Consider the following 20,271-nt stretch of genomic DNA (forward strand, 5'->3'; position numbering starts at 1 on the left):
GGCAGCTAGATGGCGCAGTGGTTAAAGCACCGGCCCTGGACTCAGGAGTACCTGAGTTCAAATCCGGCCTCAGACACTTGACATTTACTAGCTGTGTGACCGTGGGCAAGTCACTTAACCCCCGTTGCCTAAAAAAAAAGCTCCTAAAGCCAGAGCTAAATGTTCCCCCAGACCAGAAACTCTTGTCAAATGCCAAGGTGCATTGCATCCATGGGCTGATTCCTTAATTCCTTATGCTGTGCAAGAGAGTCTAGGTTAGAGGATGATTGTCTTCTGTTCCTGCACAAACCATGCAGTGAAATAATACCACCACCACCTCAGGATGATTAGCCTGGTGGTAATGAGCAGGGTAGATCTGGGCAGAGAACAGAGGCAAGGAGACTATTAAAGAGTCTATTGCAGTAATGTAGGCATGTGGCAAGGTGAGGTAGCTGCAGAAAATAGAGAAAAAGGGAGAGAGTGAAAAGAACTCACATATTATTGATATAGGAAGGGGGATGGAGGAATTATGATTCTGTGGTTTTGATTTTTTAGGGTAATAGTCTGAGAACATAATGTTCTTAGTAAATCAAATATTCTAATTAATATCATCACCAGATTATTTTTAAAATGAGAATATAAAAAAATTAGACTGCCGCAATTTCATCAATGCAAAGTTGGCAGCTCATCTGCAACATAAAGTCTTAGAGTACTGCCCGGAATCTTGAAAAATTACTTGACATTGGTCAAGGTGGGACAAGAACTCAGATCTTCTTGATTCTAAGGCCAGCCCTCTATATGACACTGCCTCTATGCAGTAGAATATGTCAAGTGAATCTGCAGTCTCTTTGGTTTACAATTTCTCCTTCTAACAATGTAACTTATTGTTATCTGCCCATGTGCTTTGGGGAGCTTATATGACATGCTTGAGGTCTTCCTTTCTTCTGACCTTGAGGGGTCACTAGGGGAGCACTCTGTTATCTCTTGACCTCTCCATGTGACCAGCCCATCTTTTATTCATATTATATATACACATACATGTATATATTATATACATACATATACACACACCTATACACATACACACACACTCATATATATATGGGTGTGGGTGTGTATGTGTAAGAAATCTGGACCTGTAGTCAGGAAGGCTTATCTTCCTGACTTCCAATCCAGCCTCTGCCTCAGTTTCCTCATCTGTATAATAATAATAATACTAATAGCACCTACCTCTCAGGGTTCTTGTGAGAATTAAATGAGATATCTGTAAAGCACTTGTTCTAGTACCTGGGATGTGGTAGGCATTTAATAAATGCTTATTTGGTACAACGGATAGAATGTTGAACTGAGAGTCAGGAAGACCTGAGTTCAAATCCTCCTTTAGATATTTACTAGCTATGTGATCCTAGGCAAGTCACTTAACCTTTGTCTCAGTTGCCTCTTTTGCCTAATAGGGATATTAATAGCTCCTACTCTCCAGGGTTGTTGTGAGGATCAAATGAGATAATATTTGTAAATGCTTTGCAAATCTTGAAGAGCTATATAAATGCTTGTTATTTATTTCTCAATTGTGTCCAATTCATGATCTCATGGCAAAGAGACTGGGGTGGTTTGCCGTTGACTTCTCCAGCTTATTTTAAAGATGAGGAAATGGGGCAAACAGGGTTAAATGACTCGCCCAGGGTCACACTATTAAGGGTCTAAGGCAAAATTTGAACTCAGAAAGAGGTTTTTTTTTTTTTTCTGATTCCAGGTTCTGTAGTCTATCCACTGCGCCACCTAGCTGCTATATATAGCTATTATTTTTAGAAGCAGCTAGGTGGCGTAGTAGAGTGTCGGGTTTGGATTCAGGAAGACAGGAATTCAAATTCAGCCTCAGTCACTTACTAGCCTTGTGAGCCCGGACAAATCACCTTACTTCTGTCTACCTCAGTTTCCTCAAGTGTAAAATGGGGGTCATAATACTGCCTATTTCACAAGGTTGTTGTGAGAATCAAATGAAATATTTGTAAAGTACTCAACATATTAGCTGCCTAAAAATACTTATTTCCATCCCCCTTCCTTCCCATTCTTCTTCCAAAGTTTCCTAGAAACCCAAAGAAAGAAGTTTCAGCTAAATGGAATGATGACTAATGGGAGCATGAGAAAACACAACATCAATTCTACTTAACCTGATTTAATCTTTTTTGATGATGCCGAAAGCATGTCAGGATTTCGTAATACCTCTGTGTATCACTTCTATGCTAATTATCTGTAGAATACAGATCATGGGATTTAAGACTGGAGGAGACTTGAAAAGGACATTGTAAAGGGCAGTTGAGGAAACAGGTTCATGTTGGATAAGAGACTTGTCACAAAGCACACGGGTCACCCAGCAGCACTAGGATTGGAACTGGCCTCCTCTGGCTCCAGATTCTGTTGTCTAAGATATCACAGGGAAGTGCTAGTTAGAAGAAACTCTTGCCTTTTACCGACTATCAAGTCAAGCAGCTTTGAGGTGATTATTTTAGCAGGTCCCCTGAATTGGTAGGAGCCAGAATCTCAGTTTTGCCTTCACATGTCTCTTCATCCACTTGACCTCTGAAAGGTCAAGTTGAATTAAATTTTCCATACAGTTGCCCCAAGTTTTCATCAGAAACCCTGATCCAGCTGGGGTCCTTTCAATTTTATTTCTCTTCCTGTTTTCCAGTCTTTTCCTCATTTTTGCCACTATGGAGTGGGGCTAAAGATGAGAAAAGGGTAGTTCTAAAAGATAGATTGGGCTGCAAATCTGGGATTAGTATCATTTCAAAAGACCGTTGAAACTAATTTGCCAATTACACCTTTAGAGCAATAAAAATCTTGCAAAATTACAATTTTGAAATCGCAGGAGCAACAAATTAGAGCTAGAAGGGATCAAGGAGACCAACATCCACCCCCCTCATTTTCCTGATATGGAAAATGAGTCTTAGAATGCTTAAGGGACTTACCTGGGGTCACACAGATATGTGTAAGTATGAGGCAAGTTTTGCACTCAGGTTTTCCAGAATCCAAATCCTTTGCCTTATCTAATCTGTCACGTTTGCCTCTCGATCATCTCTTAGAACACTGAATTTTGTCCAAAGAAAATATAAAATGCAAGAACAAAGGATTTAGCCACAGGGGGCTGCTTCTACTTAAACATTCTATTCTCAGCGAATCTGTCTGTCTTCCTGTGTAGATGGATCCCTGCTCTCCAGTGCTTGCTTATCACAGGCCAAATTGTTTCATAGCAGAATTGTTTTTATATTTCAAAGGCACCTTGGATGTTCTTAAACCATTTCAGAGGGTCAGTTTAGATAAAACCAGAAAATTGAATACTTCTTTCTTCATAGGTCACTTATGGAGGTACTGCTTTTTGACAGCTTTCTCTTCTCATACATAATGGTACTTGGCAGATAGCACAGAATTTCATAATGAATAATAATACCTTATATTTAGTATATAGCACTCTATGATTTACAACTGGCTTCATGGTTGAGAGTTCACACATAAATCTATAAATATGTGAAATCAGCATAATCAGATCCAGTCTTCAGTCACGTCCCATTGCCTTTTGTTGAATGTTATTTGGAGAGGAGGCAGGTCCTTCATTTAGAAGCTTTATCATGATTTGTATATGAAGCAAAGTCATAAAGGTCCAGTTTCAATATGTTATACATAGTAACCAAAAACTGGATCCAATAGAACTTTGTACAATATACCATGGTTTGTTGGGAAGCCAACGCACAACACCTTATGAAATTATATACATACAGCATTCTGCAAACCTCAAAGTACTGGAGGCTTGGGGGGGGGTTGTTTTGGTTTTGGGGGGTTTTTTGGTGAGGCAATTGGGGTTAAGTGACTTGCCCAGGGTCACACAGCTAGTAAGTGTTAAGCGTCTGAGGTCAAATTTGAACTCAGGTCCTCCCGACTCCAGGGCCGGTACTCTATCCACTGCGCCACCTAGCTGCCCCTCAAAGTACTATTTTAAGAGGCAGTTGTTATTTCAGCACTGGCCCTGAAGTCAGAAGGACCTGAGTTCGAATCTCACCTCAGACACTTACTAGCTGTGTGACCCTGGACAAGTTATTTAACCCCAATTGCCTTAAACATCTGGAGCCATCTCCAGTCATCCTGATATGTATCTTGCCACTGAATCCAGATGGCTCTGGAGGAGAATGAGCTTAGTGACCTTGCACAGTCCTCCCTCACTTCAGTCCAATTCAGTGCAAGTCATGACATCACCCCTGATGTCATGGTCCTCTTCAGGAATGAAGGACAAACAACAATCTCTTAAAACATATTGCAAACAAACATGATGCAGACTTTAAGTCAAATGTCTGTCACATTCCCAGACTTATTTCACTTTTCCTTGGGGAACTTCAAAGAGGTTATAAGCAGCACCTCAAAACATCCCTTGATGTGGGTAGGGATTATATTCTTCCCATTTTCAACAATGGGAAAGTGAGAATGATTTCTAAGATTTTGCAAAGCAAATAGTAAAGCTAGAGTTAGCTTGGGGGGGCGGGTGTGGAACTAATCTTAGGTGAGCTTTCTATCAGAAGGACTGAACTTTCACACTAAGAATCGTGGGGCAAGTGTTCTGAGTGGTATCAGAAATAACAGTGATGGCAAACAGTTTATGCCATCGGCGTGAGCCAGCCCATCTCCTCTTAACGTCTTCTACCCCTTACATCCCCCCCTTCCTCTCCTTTTATAAAACTTCCCAGAACCATATGCCAATAAAACAATCTAGACTTTTAGTTAATACAGGATGGAACAGTGAGGAGACTAGGAAGTGGGGAAAGCTATTCTTTGTGTGCCTAACACATTTTGGTTATCTAGCTGGTGTGAGGGAGGATGGGGGAAGAGGGGACAGTGTGAAGGATTTTGCAAAGGAAAAGATCTGGATTCAAACCCTGGCTTTGCCCTTTACTATCTATGTGGTCATGGGCAAATCACTTCAAGGATCCAAGCCTCAGTTTCCTCATCTGTAAAATGAGTGGCTTAGTCAAGATGGATCTTTAAGGCCTTTCTAATTCTACAGTCAGCATCTGAATCCTGGAAGAATTTCTAAGAGTTACAATATTAAAAAGTAAAATTTGCAAGTCACTGTACCAGAGAGGTTCCTTTAGTTTACCCCCCTCTCTCCAATTTTGCTCTAATAGCTAAACTGACTGCTTTGTGATAAAAATATATATTTTTTTAAAGTTACCTGGCTGTTGTAGATGAGACCTGTTTTCTCCCTTATATGAGGCATATTTTTTCATAATTTTTTATCTGGTACTGAATTATTTTACATATTTTGATTTTATGAAAATGTTGTGCAATATACATGAGTGCCTTGGGAATGAGAAAGTTGACTTCACTTCAGTTAAGACATAAAAAAATGTCAAGTGTTATATTCTAAGTAGATACTGTTTACCTTCTTTGAATTCTTTAACTGCTCACTAGAAAACACATTTGGATACAGTTTCAGGCCTCCTACTTACCTTTCACAAATAAAATGTAGCATCAGTAGGTTGCAGAAAGAAATCTGGCTTGGGAATTCAAAGCCCTGCCCATAATTATATGGCTGTGGGGAAGTCACTTTCCCCTTAAGATCAGAAGATCTGAAAGCTTGTCGTTTAGTGTAAGTCCCTAATTTTATAGGTGAGGAAACAGGCTCAGAGTTTAAGTGGCTTGCTCCAGATCATACAGGAAGTAAGGAGCAGATCCCCATCTCCAAATCCAGTCTTGCTAAGGAATGATAACTCAGCTTCCCCCACTACAAAATGAGACAAGGACAAAATAATCTCTGTTCCCTTGTAACCCTAGTGAGCTAAGATTCATAGGTTCTAAATCCCAATTTAAAAAACCCAAACTAAATTTCCACAGTTCCAATTTGCCCTATTTTGGTCAGATAAAGCATTGGGTTTCCACAGCTAAAAACTGATTCCATCCTTATTTAAGAACTGTTTTATCCTATCAGACTTTTGGTGCATAATATTGTACAATAGCCTGGGTCCTGAAAATGGGCACTAGGAGAGAACTCCATTTCCAACCTGATCTTTCCTGTTTCCTGCTGAATAATTCAAAGGAAGTATGATCTAGTGAAAGGACCGTGGAGCAATGAATCTAAACCTCTGAGTTTTCGATCTGGTTCTTTCACGATTAAACAAGTCCCTACCTTTCCATGTCTTAGCTTCCTCTCCCCTGAAACAGAGATACTATCTACTCTACCTACCGTTTGGGATTGTGGGAAGATTCTAAGCCTCAAAGTACTTTGATAAGTCCAAAGTCCAAAACAAATTCAAGACAATAGTATGAGTATTAATTCTGCATTTAATTGGGAAGCAAATCAGACCTATACTGTGCTTGTTGCTGCTATACTTTGTCACTTTCACATCACAAGTTTTAAGTCTTTACCTACCTATAAGAAAAGCTGGTCAAAATTCAGAAGTATAGAAAACAGGTTAAAATTCAGATCTACTCCTACATAGTATGGACTGAAAACATAGACACAGACACACACACACAGGCCTTGATTTGGGGTATCTTGGAAAAATGTTCAAGTAGATGTACTAAATGCAATTACTGTAAAACCAAGCTGGCAAAAAATGCCCATTACTTCACTCTGCTTATAAATAATGTTTCATTAGCATATAACCCACTAACCTTTCTTTTTAGTCAGAACTACAGACTGCCAGGGGAATGTATTTAAAACACAAATCCCATAGAACCTGATGTGTCAAAATGTGTACTTCAGCAAAACATCACCCAATCAGGTTACATGTCTCCTACATGTCTGTGAAAATGTTTCCACTCTATTTGCTTGTAGTTTCCCAAGCAATCTTGACAAAATCCGGGAGGAAGGAAAGGTTCTCCAGAACAAGATCTAACCTAAGGGTGAATGTAAATGGTGTAACCTCTTCTCTACATCTGAGATGTCTTATGGCCCTTATCTTATGGGGGACAATATAAGAATACGTTTGTTTCGAAGTAAATACTAGTGATTCCTTGCCACATAAAGTCAACCAATTGGATTGAAGTAGCGAGGCCGGGCATTCTTTAGGTGGCTTACTGAGAAGAGATAGCAAAATAAGAATAAGAGGAAGAGATCAAATGAAACAACGTAAAATGGATGGCCACTCCGATCCTGGGGAAGTTGGGCAATAGGAACTGCCTAGCAAAACCAGAAGCACCAGCACCTAGAAAAGAGAGAGGAGAGGACAAGTGAGGAAAGAGAGGGAAAGAGAGGGAAAGAGGGAGAGAGAGAGAGAGAGAGAGAGAGAGAGAGAGAGAGAGAGAGAGAGAGAGAGAGAAGGAGGAGGAAGGGACTGGGGAAGAGAGGAAAGAGAGAGGAAAAGAGTGAGGAAGGAGGGAGAGAGGGAAAGAAAGGGAGAGAGGAAGTGGAGAGGAAGAGAGAGGGAAAAGGAAAAGGCAAAGGAGAAGGAAGAGAAGAGGGAGAGAGAGCCAAGGGCAGGGAAAGGAAAAAAAAAACAACACTCCAACATTTATACATATACATCTACGAAAGTTTCTACTCTTCTTTGGGACTCAGGTTCCCCATCTGTAAAGGGGGGAGGGGGTGATTAGATGACCTTCAAGGTCTACCTCCAGACTCAGGCAGCCCGGGAAGGGGGGGAGGGGAAGATGCAAGGGAAGGCAGGAGGAGGAGGGAAGTCGGGAGGAGTTGGCGGGTTTTCAACTTTAAACTCCCTCCACACCTAAACCCTCTTTTGGATAAAGCTCTCCAGGGCCCCCATTTTTGCCAACACGGGGTCACATTTCCAAGACATAAACACTCCGATTTTCAGAAACGGGGGCTCTCCCGGACCCCCATTTCTGGCAATTGGGACTCAAGTTTCAAAGGCATAAATACCCGGGTTTTCGGAAACGGTGTTAGAGAGGCGCCAGCCTCGGCCACTATGTTCAGCTACAGCTGCGAAAGGTAAGAAGGGTGGAGTAGGCAGGTGTGGCGCTGGCCAGTAAGGGGGGTCCTGGCTTGGACATTTGAGGGGAGAGCAGGGGAGAGGAGACTGGGTCGCGATCCTAGCCCGCTCACAGGTACCCGGCGAATCCCTCCTTGACTTGAACAGAGCCCAAAAAAAAAAAAAGTTTCTTAACTTTTCTCCCAACTTCGCGGGGAGGGCGGTGCCGTCCTCTGATTGGCTCGCGGCTCTTGGCGGGAGATTCGGATTGGCCGAGAAGGGCCCGAGCGGGGCGGGGCGGGCCCCCGGCGAGGGGGGGCAGGGAGCGGCCCTCCCAGATCCAACCCGTCCAAGCCGCTCGCGCGGACAGCGGGTTAATTTCAAATCGGGGGCTCCGGGAAGGTCACGCGCCCGCCGTTCCGCCACCCTCCCGCCCAGCCACCGACGGACACTCCCGCTCCGCCTTCCACACCCACCTCCAAGTGACATCTGGACGGACGGACTGGCGGCGGCGCCGGACGCGGGATCCCGCGGGGGACGAGGACAAGGAGGAGGAGCAGCAGGAGCAGCGGAGGCGGCCTCCCTCCCTCCTGCCGGGGGCCACCCGCCCCGACAGGTGAGGGGGCTCCCGGACCCAGCCGGACCGCAGCGGCCCCTGCAGGTATCCTGGACTGCCCCCCGGTCGGGCGGCCCAGCGAAGCCGAGCCGAGCCGGGCCGGGCCGAGGGGGCGGGAAGACGGCCGGCGGTTTCCCGCCTCCCCCTCCGGCGCCCGCGGAAGGAGGAGCCGAGCTCCCGCGCTGAGGGGGGCGGGGCAGGGGCTGGGGGCTCCCTGGGGGACCGGGGGGGGTGGGGATGGGAAGGGGGCTGCTGGCGCTGGCGCTGGCGACTGCGCGGGGTCACCAGCCGACCTGCCCGCCCTCCCGCTCGCAATCCCCGCGCTCTGCTGGGCGGCACCCGCCGCGACCCGGGTTTTCCCCGCCAAATTTTTAAATCGAAGTCTGAAGGTTGGGGCCCGCCCCCTTCCCCGAGGACCAATCGCGGGCCGGTGACCGGGCCTCTCATTGGTCCGGGCCTGTTACCCTGGAGACCACGAGGAAGCTGTCAAGGAACTGTCCTCAAGGTGGGCGGAGGGGAGGGGCAGTTAGGCGGAGGGGGAAGTTCCTCCTGCCCGCGCTAGTGGCCATCGGGATCCCTAGAGGCTCTTAGTGGGACACCTTTTGGATTTCTCGGGTAAATAAATGGCTGGGCCGAGAACCTGCCTACCTGTGAATTAAAAACCAATCTTGGTAGACGTATGATTATTTGAAAAAATAATAGTGATGACCGCCCAGCAGCAAATTATTGAGCTGCATATATCTGCATCAGTAAAGGGTATTTCCTCACCTAGAGTTCCTTACACTAATGAAATTGTCAAGGTCATCGATGTATTTTTTTAATGGAACGCCCAAACTTAAAATTCTTTCGATTATTGTTTGTTACCTAATTACACCTCCATCAGACTTTTGAAAGCTTATTACTGGGAAACAGCCATAATTTGAAATTATTGATATCGTTTGCTATCTAATTATACCTCCAACAGAATTTTGAAAAGTTATCATTGGTATCATATCCATACTTATAGTAAAACTGTGGCCCATTTCCTTTTTAATTTTTGTTTCAGACATATGGGGGCTGCATCCGAATTTCCAAGAAATGGTCTTCTCTTGTGCATTTTCCTTTTTTTTTAATTAACTTTTTTCTTTTTCTTTTTTTTGAAGGCTATTACAAATTTATTTTTAAAAAAATAAAATATACTGGCATGTATGAGCCATCAGAATTTCTAGGAGAAAACCAGCATCTTTAATTTTTAAAGAAAATATATGAAGAGTTTACAAAATGGAGAATGAGAAGGTATTGTGATTTCCAAATCCATTACTACAGTTTTAAGTATAATGCCCTCTTACCTTTTCTCTGACTTTCAGGTTTATTTTTCTTTTCAGGAAAATGGGGCTTAGACTGATCTTAAATAGTGCTGGGGTTTTTTTTGGGGGGGGGACAGGGGGTGTTTGTGCTTTACTGAGGCCACATCCTCTTCTATACATTTCTCTGTAAAGACAGGGTTTAAAAAACAAACAACAAAAAAAAAAAAAACCCAAACTAATTTGTTTGTGCCAATGCAAATTTTAAAAGGAAAGGAAACCGCAGTTTATCCTAGATCTATGAAACTTCTGTAATTTTTGGTAGTTTAGGTCAAAAGCTGACCAACACAAATATGGATGAAAAAGTGGCATAAGAAAAGAACATGGAAATGAACACATCTATCCTACAGAAGTACATAATACACATCATGTCCCAAAAGTCTTAGTGCACCTTGAACCATATTTTCATTTTCACTTTGCCATTTCTGAGGGTAGTACAACACCAAGATTTTGCTGAGTATTCTACCATGAATCCATTTCACATGATTTCAGAGTTGATTACCTTTACCAAGGATGATCATTGTTTCCCCCAGCTCTCATGTACTATCCAGATGAAAGCATTGTAAACCACAGAAAACATATGCAAATAGCTGTACCCCCTTGTTCCCCAAAGTTAAACTCACTCATGAAACAGGAAGATGCAGAATGCTTCTGATTACCATTAGTTGAAGTCAAATTGCAACCATCTACTTCCTTCTAATTCCCAGAGTTGGATAGATCACAGCCCGTTACTAAATGATTTGTCTCCCTTATGAAAAATCTTCTCACTTGGTCCACATCTCTGATGTGGATGCTAACCAAGATTACTGTTAAGTCAAACCAAACTCATATGGATTCTCCTTAGTCCAAGAATATAAAGGTACTACTAAAGAATAAGTCCAGATTTGTTTCTGTGTTGAGGAGCCAATAATGGAAATCAATCAATAAGCATCGACTAAGTTCCTCTCCTGCACTAGGCACTGTATACAAAGTCCAAAGTGAACCAGCCACTGTCCTCAGGGAGCTTACATTCTATCAAGGGAGACCCCTTATACATAGATAAGCAAACAGAATAAATTCAAGGTAAACTGGAGGCTGGGGGAATGGGGACATTTGGGAAAGCTTTGTGGAGAATTTTGAAACAAATGACAGTCTAATGTGTTTCCAACACGAAGACAGCCAGTGCATTCTCCTTGAGATGGGAGATGGAGTGTCCAGTGTTAAGGAAGAGCAAGGCCAGTTGGGCTAGAGCAGAGTGTGGGAGGGCGTGTTATGTCTAATAAGATTACAAAAGTAAGGCTAGGTCCCTGCTGTAAAGGGCTTTAAAAGTTAAACAAAAGAGCTGATTTTGTTCCTAGAGACAATAGGAGCCCTTGGAGTTTACTGAGTAGGAGAATGGCAGGGACCATCTTCCTCTTTAGGAAAATCACTTTGGTGATTATGGAGGAGGGATTGGAGTAGGGAGAGTTGGAGAGACCAGTGAGGACGCTGTTGGTATAGACCAGGGTTTCTTAAACTCTTTCCACTCGAGACCCCTTTTTGCCCCAGAAATTTTTATACGACCCTGGGTATATAAGGTATATAAAATAGGTATACATAACTTTTTACTGTTGCCAAATATTTCGTGACCCCCCCCCCCAAAATTCAGTTACGTGACTCCACATGGGGGTTTAAGAAGCTTTGGTATAAGAAAAAGAACTGTGGAATCTGAATGCAGATTGAACCATACTAATTTTACTTTTTGGTTGTTTTTTTTCTTTCTTTCTTGAGGTTTTTCCTTTTTGTTCTGATTCTTCTTTTACAACATGACTAATGTAGAAATATGTTTAATGTGATTGTACATAAATAATCTATATCATACTTCTTGCTGTCTTGGGGAGGGGAAAGGGACTCAAAATCTTATAAAAATGAATGTTAAAAACTATCTTTACATGTACTTGGGGAAAAAATAAATAAAATATTATTAAGATTGGGGGGAAAAGGGGGCAACTAGGTGGCGCAGTGGATAAAGCACCAGCCCCGGATTCAGGAGGACTTGAGTGCAATACTGACTCAGACACTTAACTCTTACTAGCTGTATGACCCTGGGCAAGTCACTTAACCCTCATTGCCCTACCAAAAAAGAAAAGAAAAAAAACAAGAAGAAGTTTTAGTACAGACCATGCAGGAGATGATGGAAGCCTGAGCCAGCGTGGTGACAGTGAAAATGGAGAAAAGGGAAACTATAAGAGATATTGTGGCTTTAGAGGGGATAAGATATGGCGACTGATTGGATCTATTGGGCATGGGGAAGGGAACCAAAGTCACAGACCTGAGTGTAGAAGATCGGTGGTGCCCTTGACAGAAACAGGGAAAGCTCTGAAGCAGAAATCTGATGAACCAAACCCTCGGCCTCCCTTGGCTGGTTGTTACCTGTGGTTTGGGGGGAGTTGCTGCACACCCTCTTTCCCACAGTGTCTCTGTAAAGCAAAGGAGTTGGAGAGGGTCATACATGGATTTGATGTTTGAAAGGACATCCACTCCCCTTATTTTACAGATGAGGAAACTGAAGCTCCCAGATGTCCAAGAACTTGCCCAAGGTCATACAGTTAGTCAGAAACCGCTGGGAGTTCATCCCTGGCCCCTGACTTCAGATCTGGCCTTCTTTCACTAGAGCAAACAAAGCCTCTTCTATCTCTAACGTGCCGTGAAACTGTGATCATCAGTATAACGCACTATCGTAGGGCTTTGTGTCCTACAATTTTAAGTTTAGAATGAATACTTTGACGAGTCTTTGATCTCAGCTTTGACCTGTGCAGATCATAACCCATCCACACTGTCTTATCCTGTGTAATTCTTGTCCGTATCCTTCAGTAAATTCTACAGAGGGGATACACTCACTGTGCTGAAGGGTATCCTCTGATATTTAATGTTTCATGGGCACTAGGGCAAAATTCCAACTATCGTCTTTCATTTTTGTCGCCTGACCCTTCCATCCATCACTCATGTCACTGATGTTAATACACATTTAAGAAATGCTTATTAATTGGTTCACTGCAATAGGGTAAAAGGTATCCCTAGTGAAGTGCCTCATATGTGTGTTGTGCTAAGCTCTGGAGATAACAAGGACAAAGATTAAATCATCCTTTGTCCCAGGGAGCTTACATTTTACCAGGGAAGAAAGCATGCATATAGGTATAAACATATATAAAATAAATGATTATTTTTTTAAAATAGTTTTTTATTGATATCTTTTCTTTCTTGGATGATCATGGTTATCCCAAGTACCCCTCTTCTTCCCTCTCCTAGAGAGCCACCCCATATAACAAACTTTTTTTAGAGAGGAAAGAAAATTAGCACAAAACTGATCATTACCTTGAAAAATGTCTGAAAACAAGCTCAAGGTATAACACCTATGCACCTCCCACTAAGGAGTAGATTGAGAGTGTCCTTTTGTATCTCTTCAATTGAGTGAGTCCAGCTTGGTCTGTTTAACTGGTTACATTTCCTATTGATTTGGGGGCAGCTAGTGGTACAGTGGCTAGAACACCAGGCCTGGAGTCAGTAAGACCTGAGTTTCAAATTTGGCCATAGACACCAGCTGTATGATCCTTAAGGAGGTCGCTTTCACCCTGTTTGCCTCAGTTTCCTCATCTGTAAAATGAGCTTGAGAAAGAAATGGCAAACCACTCCTGCATCTCCGCCAAGAAAAACCCAAAAGAGGTCACAAAGAATCGGCCACAACTGAACAACTGTTGATTTTGGGGTATAGTTCTTTTTGTTTACATTGGAGTGACTGTGTACGTTATTTTCTTGGCTCTACTTACTTCACTTCCACATCAGTACCTGAATTGAATTTTGAAGGATTTTGAGAGATGGAGGTGAGAAGGGAGTGTATTTCAGGCCTGGGGACCAGTCAGTGCAAAGGAGTAAAGATGAGAGGGGGGATGGGAGGTGGAGGTGGAGCTTGACTGGACTGGAGAGTGTACAAAGGGGAAGAATAGCTGATAAAAATGGAAAGGTAGATTGGTACTGGGCTCTAAAGCTCCTAAAATGTCAAAAAAGAAGAGTGGATATTTCATTCTAAAAGTAAGAGGGAGGGGCAGCTAGGTGGCACAGTGGATAAAGCACCAGCCCTGGATTCAGGAGGACCTGAGTTCAAATTTGACCTCAGACACTTGACACTTACTAGCTGTGTGACCCTGGGCAAGTCACTTAACCCTCATTGCCCTGAAAAAAAAATTTTTTTTAATAAAAGTAAAGGGGAGTCACTGGCATTTATCTAGTGGGGGAGTGACATGGTTGCTCTTCAGGGAAATCTTTTTGGCAGTTACTTCCTGTTCCCAAGTCACCCTTAGTCATGTGTTTCACCATTCATTATGTCTTTGCAATTCTCTTTGGTGCACCCACTTTTTTAATTCTGATGAAGTCACGGTGTTCCATGCTAGAAGGGAGAAAGGCAGGAATCAAGGAAACCACCAGTTGTGGTTAGGATACAAATGGTAGGACATGAAGTAGCTGAGTTGGCCATTGTCTTATACTCCTCTCAGGAGCTCTGCTGCCCTCTACTGGTTGGGAATTCTGTTGGCCTGTCTTGGATTTTACTTCTAAGTATGACCCGGGGCCCACCCTAATTCATTCCAGTCATTCAGCCTTGACTGGTGCTTGTTCGATATGGTGAATAACCACTTAATTTCATCATAAAGTGCACCACGATAGCTTTGAATCATTTCAAAATAAGTAGACTTTTTTAAATGGGTCAAATCACTAGATATAGAAAGTTTGAGGCAATGTTTGATTACTAGGTAATTAAAAAAATTTTTGATTACTAGGTAATTTTGATGGTTTTTGCTGTTGGGATGGTATTAAATGGTCACCATGTTACTGTAATGAGGGAGGCAGGGTAGCTGAGCTCTGGGAACAGGAAGAAGGCATCTGCTCTCAGTATACCAAATAAGGGCATTAATCTCTCTCCTACAGCAAGGCTTCCTGCCTATAGGCCAACATACAAAAATAGAGATAGCCCAGACTTCTCTAGGGTCATATTACCTAACGAAGCTCTTACCTTGTGCCTGGAGAGCTTATTGTATGGACGGCAGAGCAGTTCAGCTCCAGGGAGTGTGGTTTCCTGTGTTCTGAATTTGTCTTCCCTTGTGCTCTTTCTGTGTGTCCCTGTGGAAAGTCTTATGCATTGGTCTATTCTCTGAGCTGTTGTCTAAGTGTTAGGCACAGATGTTAGCCAAGGACTGTCCAATGAGACTGGTTTAGGAGGCTGATAACATCTTTCCTTGACAATATCTTGGGGTCCTAGGATTTAGCTGGAGAAGGCTTGGTCCAAATGTGTTCATATTAGAGATGAGTAAATGAAGGCTAAGAGGCTAAATGACTTACCCAAGGTCATACAGGCTGTAGGATGGATTTGGATTCAAGTCCTTTGACTCCAGATCTTTCTTAGTCCTTCCCTATTTTTTGGACGTCTTTGTCAGAGGTCATAGAACCCTAACACATTGGCAGGTTGACAGTGGCTATCATCACTTCTTTTTTTTTTTTTTCATAATTTCACTGGGCTTTATTTTCTGACAATATTTATAAACCTAAAGACAAATGAAGTTGAGAGCTGGAACAGACCTCACACAAGAAATCAATATGGGCCCCAGGGGTGGCAGTAATAAGTTCTTTCAGTGCATGCCATCAGTTGAGGTGGGATGACCACTTGCTGAGAATGGTGAGGAGGGGATTCCCGGTTAGGTACATGTTGGACTAGATGCCCCCTGAGGTCCCTTCCACAGTTTTATCAAATCCAAACATCTCACTTTGCAGATGGAGAAACTGAACTCAGCAAAAGGAAATAGCCTGCCCAAGGTTACCCAGGTTGGTGCCAAGCTGGGATTAGAATTCAGGTCTCCTTTGTTAAGGGCTAAAATTCTAGCTAAACTGTCTAAAATATCTAATGAGTGGTCGCCAATAAATTACAAGCTTTAGCAAGAGTTAGACTTTTAAGCATTTATTAAGGAGAATAAGAATTTGGTAAAGAGAGAGAGAAAGGCCTAGATTCCTATCTATTAAAGGGAGAGCACATTTCTAGCTCCGCTCTCCACCAGAGTCCAAAGGAAAAAAAGAGCGAGACTGAGCGCCAGTCTCTTCCTTCCTCCTCCCACTAGCCCGCGTCACTTCCTGACTCCTGGTCTTGCCCTCAAAGACCTTCCCTTCATGGGCAGAACTCTTCTACAGTAAGTATCCAGCAGGTGGCGTTATTCCAATCGTTACAGTCCCCCCTGTTGTTCCTCAAGAAACAAAATGTTTCCTTGACGGAACAGTAAAAAGAATACAATAACTATTGCTAACTAATAATATGTGAATGACAATATAGAAAAGGAAGAGAGGAAAGTTTTGTCCAGAGGGGCGATTTTTTTTTTGTCCTCATGAACCGACGCTTTGACATTAGTCTTGCAAAGGGAGGGCCTCTGCAGAGAATACATGTTACAGATGGTGTATATTATAACAGAAAGAGAAAAAAAACAACAAAAACAACAAATCAAAACTGTTCATTTAAAGTCTCTGAAAGTCCTTTCTCAGATGTCCTCTAGGTGTAGTCGTAGAATGGAAGTCTCTTCAGGGGTTGATGTGTGGATGCTGGTAATCAGCCAGGAAAATTTCCTACAAAATTGAGCTTAACACAACTTTAAAATAGCTTTGTCAATAATCAAATCAAACAATGAAAGTTCTCAAAAACATGTCTAAGGGAATTCAGAATCTTAGTTGTTACACATGAAACATATAATAAAACAAAAATTGAACCATTCTTTAAAATTATAATATTACTATAGCCCCCCCCCTTATGGAGGGTAATTGAGAAGACAATTGCTGTGATATTAATTATTAAAAATAATTTTTTATCTTTGTTTCATCACTTTTTGCATCATCTGCCTAATTATCCTCATGCCATTATGAGAAATTTAAAAATCTAATATAATTGGTAACAGGTGTCAAGGCCAAATTCAACACTGTATTTATCATGACACCTGAGATAATTATGGGGGTTACCATAAAAGAACAGAGAAATGATGGGATATGAGCATTCCCACACTTGAGCAATATGTACTGCCCATACAGTATGCCAGGCTTAAAATAGGTGGATGGAATACATGTCCATGCCACCAAACATATTGGAGGAAACTGAGTCAGACTTAATCAGATGCATGGGATTCAGATGTCCATGGCATCAGGCATATAGGAGGGAGCATAGAAGCCAGGTGTAGAAGTGAGATGGGTGGGATGAATACTTCCAGCCATCTGTACAATATTGTGGGGAAAAAGAGAACAAAATATTAAACCAAGAGAATCCAACCTCAACATTTGTCAAAAGCCGTTCCCTCGGCCATACCTTGACTTCATGCATGTCTCCCCTCATGTGACAGTTCAGTGTCTGCTCTTGCATGTATTCCTCTTGTGATTGGATGGCATCTTGGCCAACTGGCATCTGATAACTCAGAATAAAGGCAATTAATGTCTTAAATGATAAATTCCCATAATCCAAGTCTCATATGGATTTAAAAATTGAGGATAATAAATGATTGCAAAAAAATGTGAATACATCTTGACTCAGAACACAATATATAATTATGCAACAATTTCAAATAATACCCCTTTTGTTTTACTTAGTATACAATTACTTTTGTGAAAAATCAGAACATATTTAAATACAAGTTAAAGCATAACAGAATCTCAAAGAAAACTTTTTTTTTGAATAAAGAACTTTTACAAATGTTCCCCTCTCTTTTTTTTTTTTTGGAATATGCTTATCAAAAATAATACTTCTAGAATCAATTTACACTTGCCATGGCAAACAATTTGCCAGGGAAATGCTTTAAAGAGTTTGATCAAATAATCAGTTGAGAAAAAATAACAAAAACAAACAACTCAGAATATGGGAGCACAATACTCCTAGAATTAACATTGTATAATAAAATCAAAACCATCTTGCAATGTTTCAAAATTAGATAGACAAATGAATAGAAGAAAATACACATGGAACAATAAAAGACAGTGAAATTCAAACTAAGGAAATCTAAATGAATATGAACTTAATATCAATAAGAGTATTATAAAATATAAACTTGATCACATGACTATAAAAAGCTTTTAAAAATATTCTCCTTGTTTTAAAAACTAAGTATAAAACACAATCTCAAAAGCATGAAAATCTCTATGAAAATAAACCCATACCATTAATTTCAAAATGTATATGTAATAGCATAGAAATCCTATGTAACCTCTGAACTGATACTATTACTCTGAGTGAATTCAGAACACTTTTGATTCCGGTATCTAAAATCCCCAATACTCATATCAGTACCTTGCTGCTTACTTCTACATTTCTGTAAAATATAGACCCTTCCATGGCAAAAGAAGCAGAGTCTTGAACTATGTTGATTGTCATTCTTATTCAGCTTAAGTTTTTCTTCTTTAACCCCTCTATATTGTCTGTCGGGCTTTTCACCATACAAATGCTTTATAAGATTACTAATTAAAGACAAAAGCAGGTTAGCAAAATTATGAACAAAACGAGCATATCTGGAATTTAAAGAGTTTTCTAAGATTGTCTCAAAAGCACAGCCAGGCTGGGGAAGGGCTGAGCCTGAAGCTGCAAATGTAGTTAGAGAAAGTTGCGCATGAGCATTAGATCTCTGGACTTCCCAGGCAGGGGAAGCAATGGGCTTGGCCATGGGAGGAGTAGAGGGTGGGGTCTGGAGAGGAGGGGAGGGACCAGAGCAATTTGAATCAGACTTGATTTTGAACTCAGGCCTGGATTCCTCTTCCCCCACTTTGCCTCCAGGTGCTAGGGGATTAAAAGCTTCTAGAGGGTGGGTCATTGCCTCCAGGCAGGCAAAATTAAAGCAACAATTACTGTTAGAACTGGGAAAAGCTGCGGGAATCTCTTCAGGTTTCTCTGAAAAAGCATGGTTGGGAGAGGGAGAGATATTTCCTTGTGTGAGTAAGTTGCTGGCTCTTTTAACAAAAATAAAAAGAAAAATAGAAAATCCACAAAAACAAAGCATTAACATGATCTTATCTCCCATTTGTCTGGTTAAACAGACCAAAATCAAAAATAGGATAATTAGGGAGTTTAAAAGGTCCATTCGAAAAAATTCAAAGGAAAAACACAGCCAGTACACCAGTACTTAGCAGTTAAAGGGAGAGGGAGGGGAAATTTCTTACCCAACCAGAAGATCAGAAGACTGAAGTTCAGCTTTCCTCTTCGTGGTCAGCCATCTGTTAAGGGCTAAAATTCTAGCTAAACTGTCTAAAATATCTAATGAGTGGTCGCCAATAAATTACAAGCTTTAGCAAGAGTTAGACTTTTAAGCATTTATTAAGGAGAATAAGAATTTGGTAAAGAGAGAGAGAAAGGCCTAGATTCCTATCTATTAAAGGGAGAGCACATTTCTAGCTCCGCTCTCCACCAGAGTCCAAAGGAAAAAAAGAGCGAGACTGAGCGCCAGTCTCTTCCTTCCTCCTCCCACTAGCCCGCGTCACTTCCTGACTCCTGGTCTTGCCCTCAAAGACCTTCCCTTCATGGGCAGAACTCTTCTACAGTAAGTATCCAGCAGGTGGCGTTATTCCAATCGTTACACCTTCCTGTGTTTTTTGTAAGTTCATGAAGACCAAGATAGAACAATTTCAGATCATCCTGGAAAGACTTGTATGAAGTGATATATAGCGAAATGAGCAGAACCGGGAGAACGTTGTGCACAGAGACAGCAATATTATTCAATGAAGAACTGTGAATGTCTTAATTATTCTCAGCAATGCAGTTCCAAAAGACTAATGATGAAGCATACTTTCCACCTCCAATGAAAGAACTGCTATTGATGGAACATAGCCTGAAGCATGTTGTTGTTCACTTTCATTTTTTTTCTTTTATTCAAGTTTTCTTATACAAAATTACTAACATGGTAATGTTTTACATAATTGCACCTGTATAACCTATATCTGATTGCTTACTGTCTCAGGGACAGGAGGGAAGGAAGGAGGGATAGGAATTGGATCTCAAAACTTTAAATAAAAATGTTTATTACCAAAAAAGACATAGTTATTATATGATAAATCCAATTTTTTTCTGATTACAGGAAAACCATTTCTTTGAGCCACATAAAAGGATATTGATAAAAACTCCACAGAAGGAGCCAGCTACTCCAAATTCAGTACTAGCAGAGATCCAGCCTGATTTTGGACCATTAACAACACCCACAAAGCCTAAGGAAATCTCTCCAGGTGAACCATGGACGCCAACAGCGAACCTTAAAATGTTGATCAGTGCTGCTAGTCCTGAAATCCGAAACAGAGATCAGAAAAGAGGATTGTCTGACAATAGGAGTGGAATCCTTGAGGCCAAAGATTGTTTACATGTAGGTTTTTAAAGAGCTCAGGACTCTGTTTGACCACACCAGTGAGGACA

At 41.6% G+C, this 20,271-nt stretch overlaps 1 protein-coding gene across 4 annotated transcripts in view; it reads left to right on the forward strand.

Moving 5' to 3' along the window:
• Positions 1–8,283: 8,283 nt before the first annotated feature.
• Positions 8,284–20,271, forward strand: part of E2F8 (E2F transcription factor 8) — a 32,533-nt gene continuing 20,545 nt past the window's right edge. The window contains exons 1-3 of one of the 4 annotated variants that reach the window (XM_043971779.1): positions 8,284–8,556; positions 9,654–9,786; positions 19,943–20,221. In XM_043971779.1, the coding sequence (XP_043827714.1) occupies positions 9,772–9,786; positions 19,943–20,221 (294 nt within the window). In that variant the 5' untranslated portion in view covers positions 8,284–8,556; positions 9,654–9,771. Of the gene's footprint in view, positions 8,557–9,653; positions 9,787–19,729; positions 19,769–19,942; positions 20,222–20,271 lie in introns of those variants that run through there. The other 3 variants (XM_043971777.1, XM_043971778.1, XM_043971780.1) reach the window with 3 other exon arrangements.

Source organism: Dromiciops gliroides, chromosome 6 (assembly GCF_019393635.1).
Source record: "Dromiciops gliroides isolate mDroGli1 chromosome 6, mDroGli1.pri, whole genome shotgun sequence".
Lineage (NCBI taxonomy): Eukaryota > Metazoa > Chordata > Mammalia > Microbiotheria > Microbiotheriidae > Dromiciops > Dromiciops gliroides.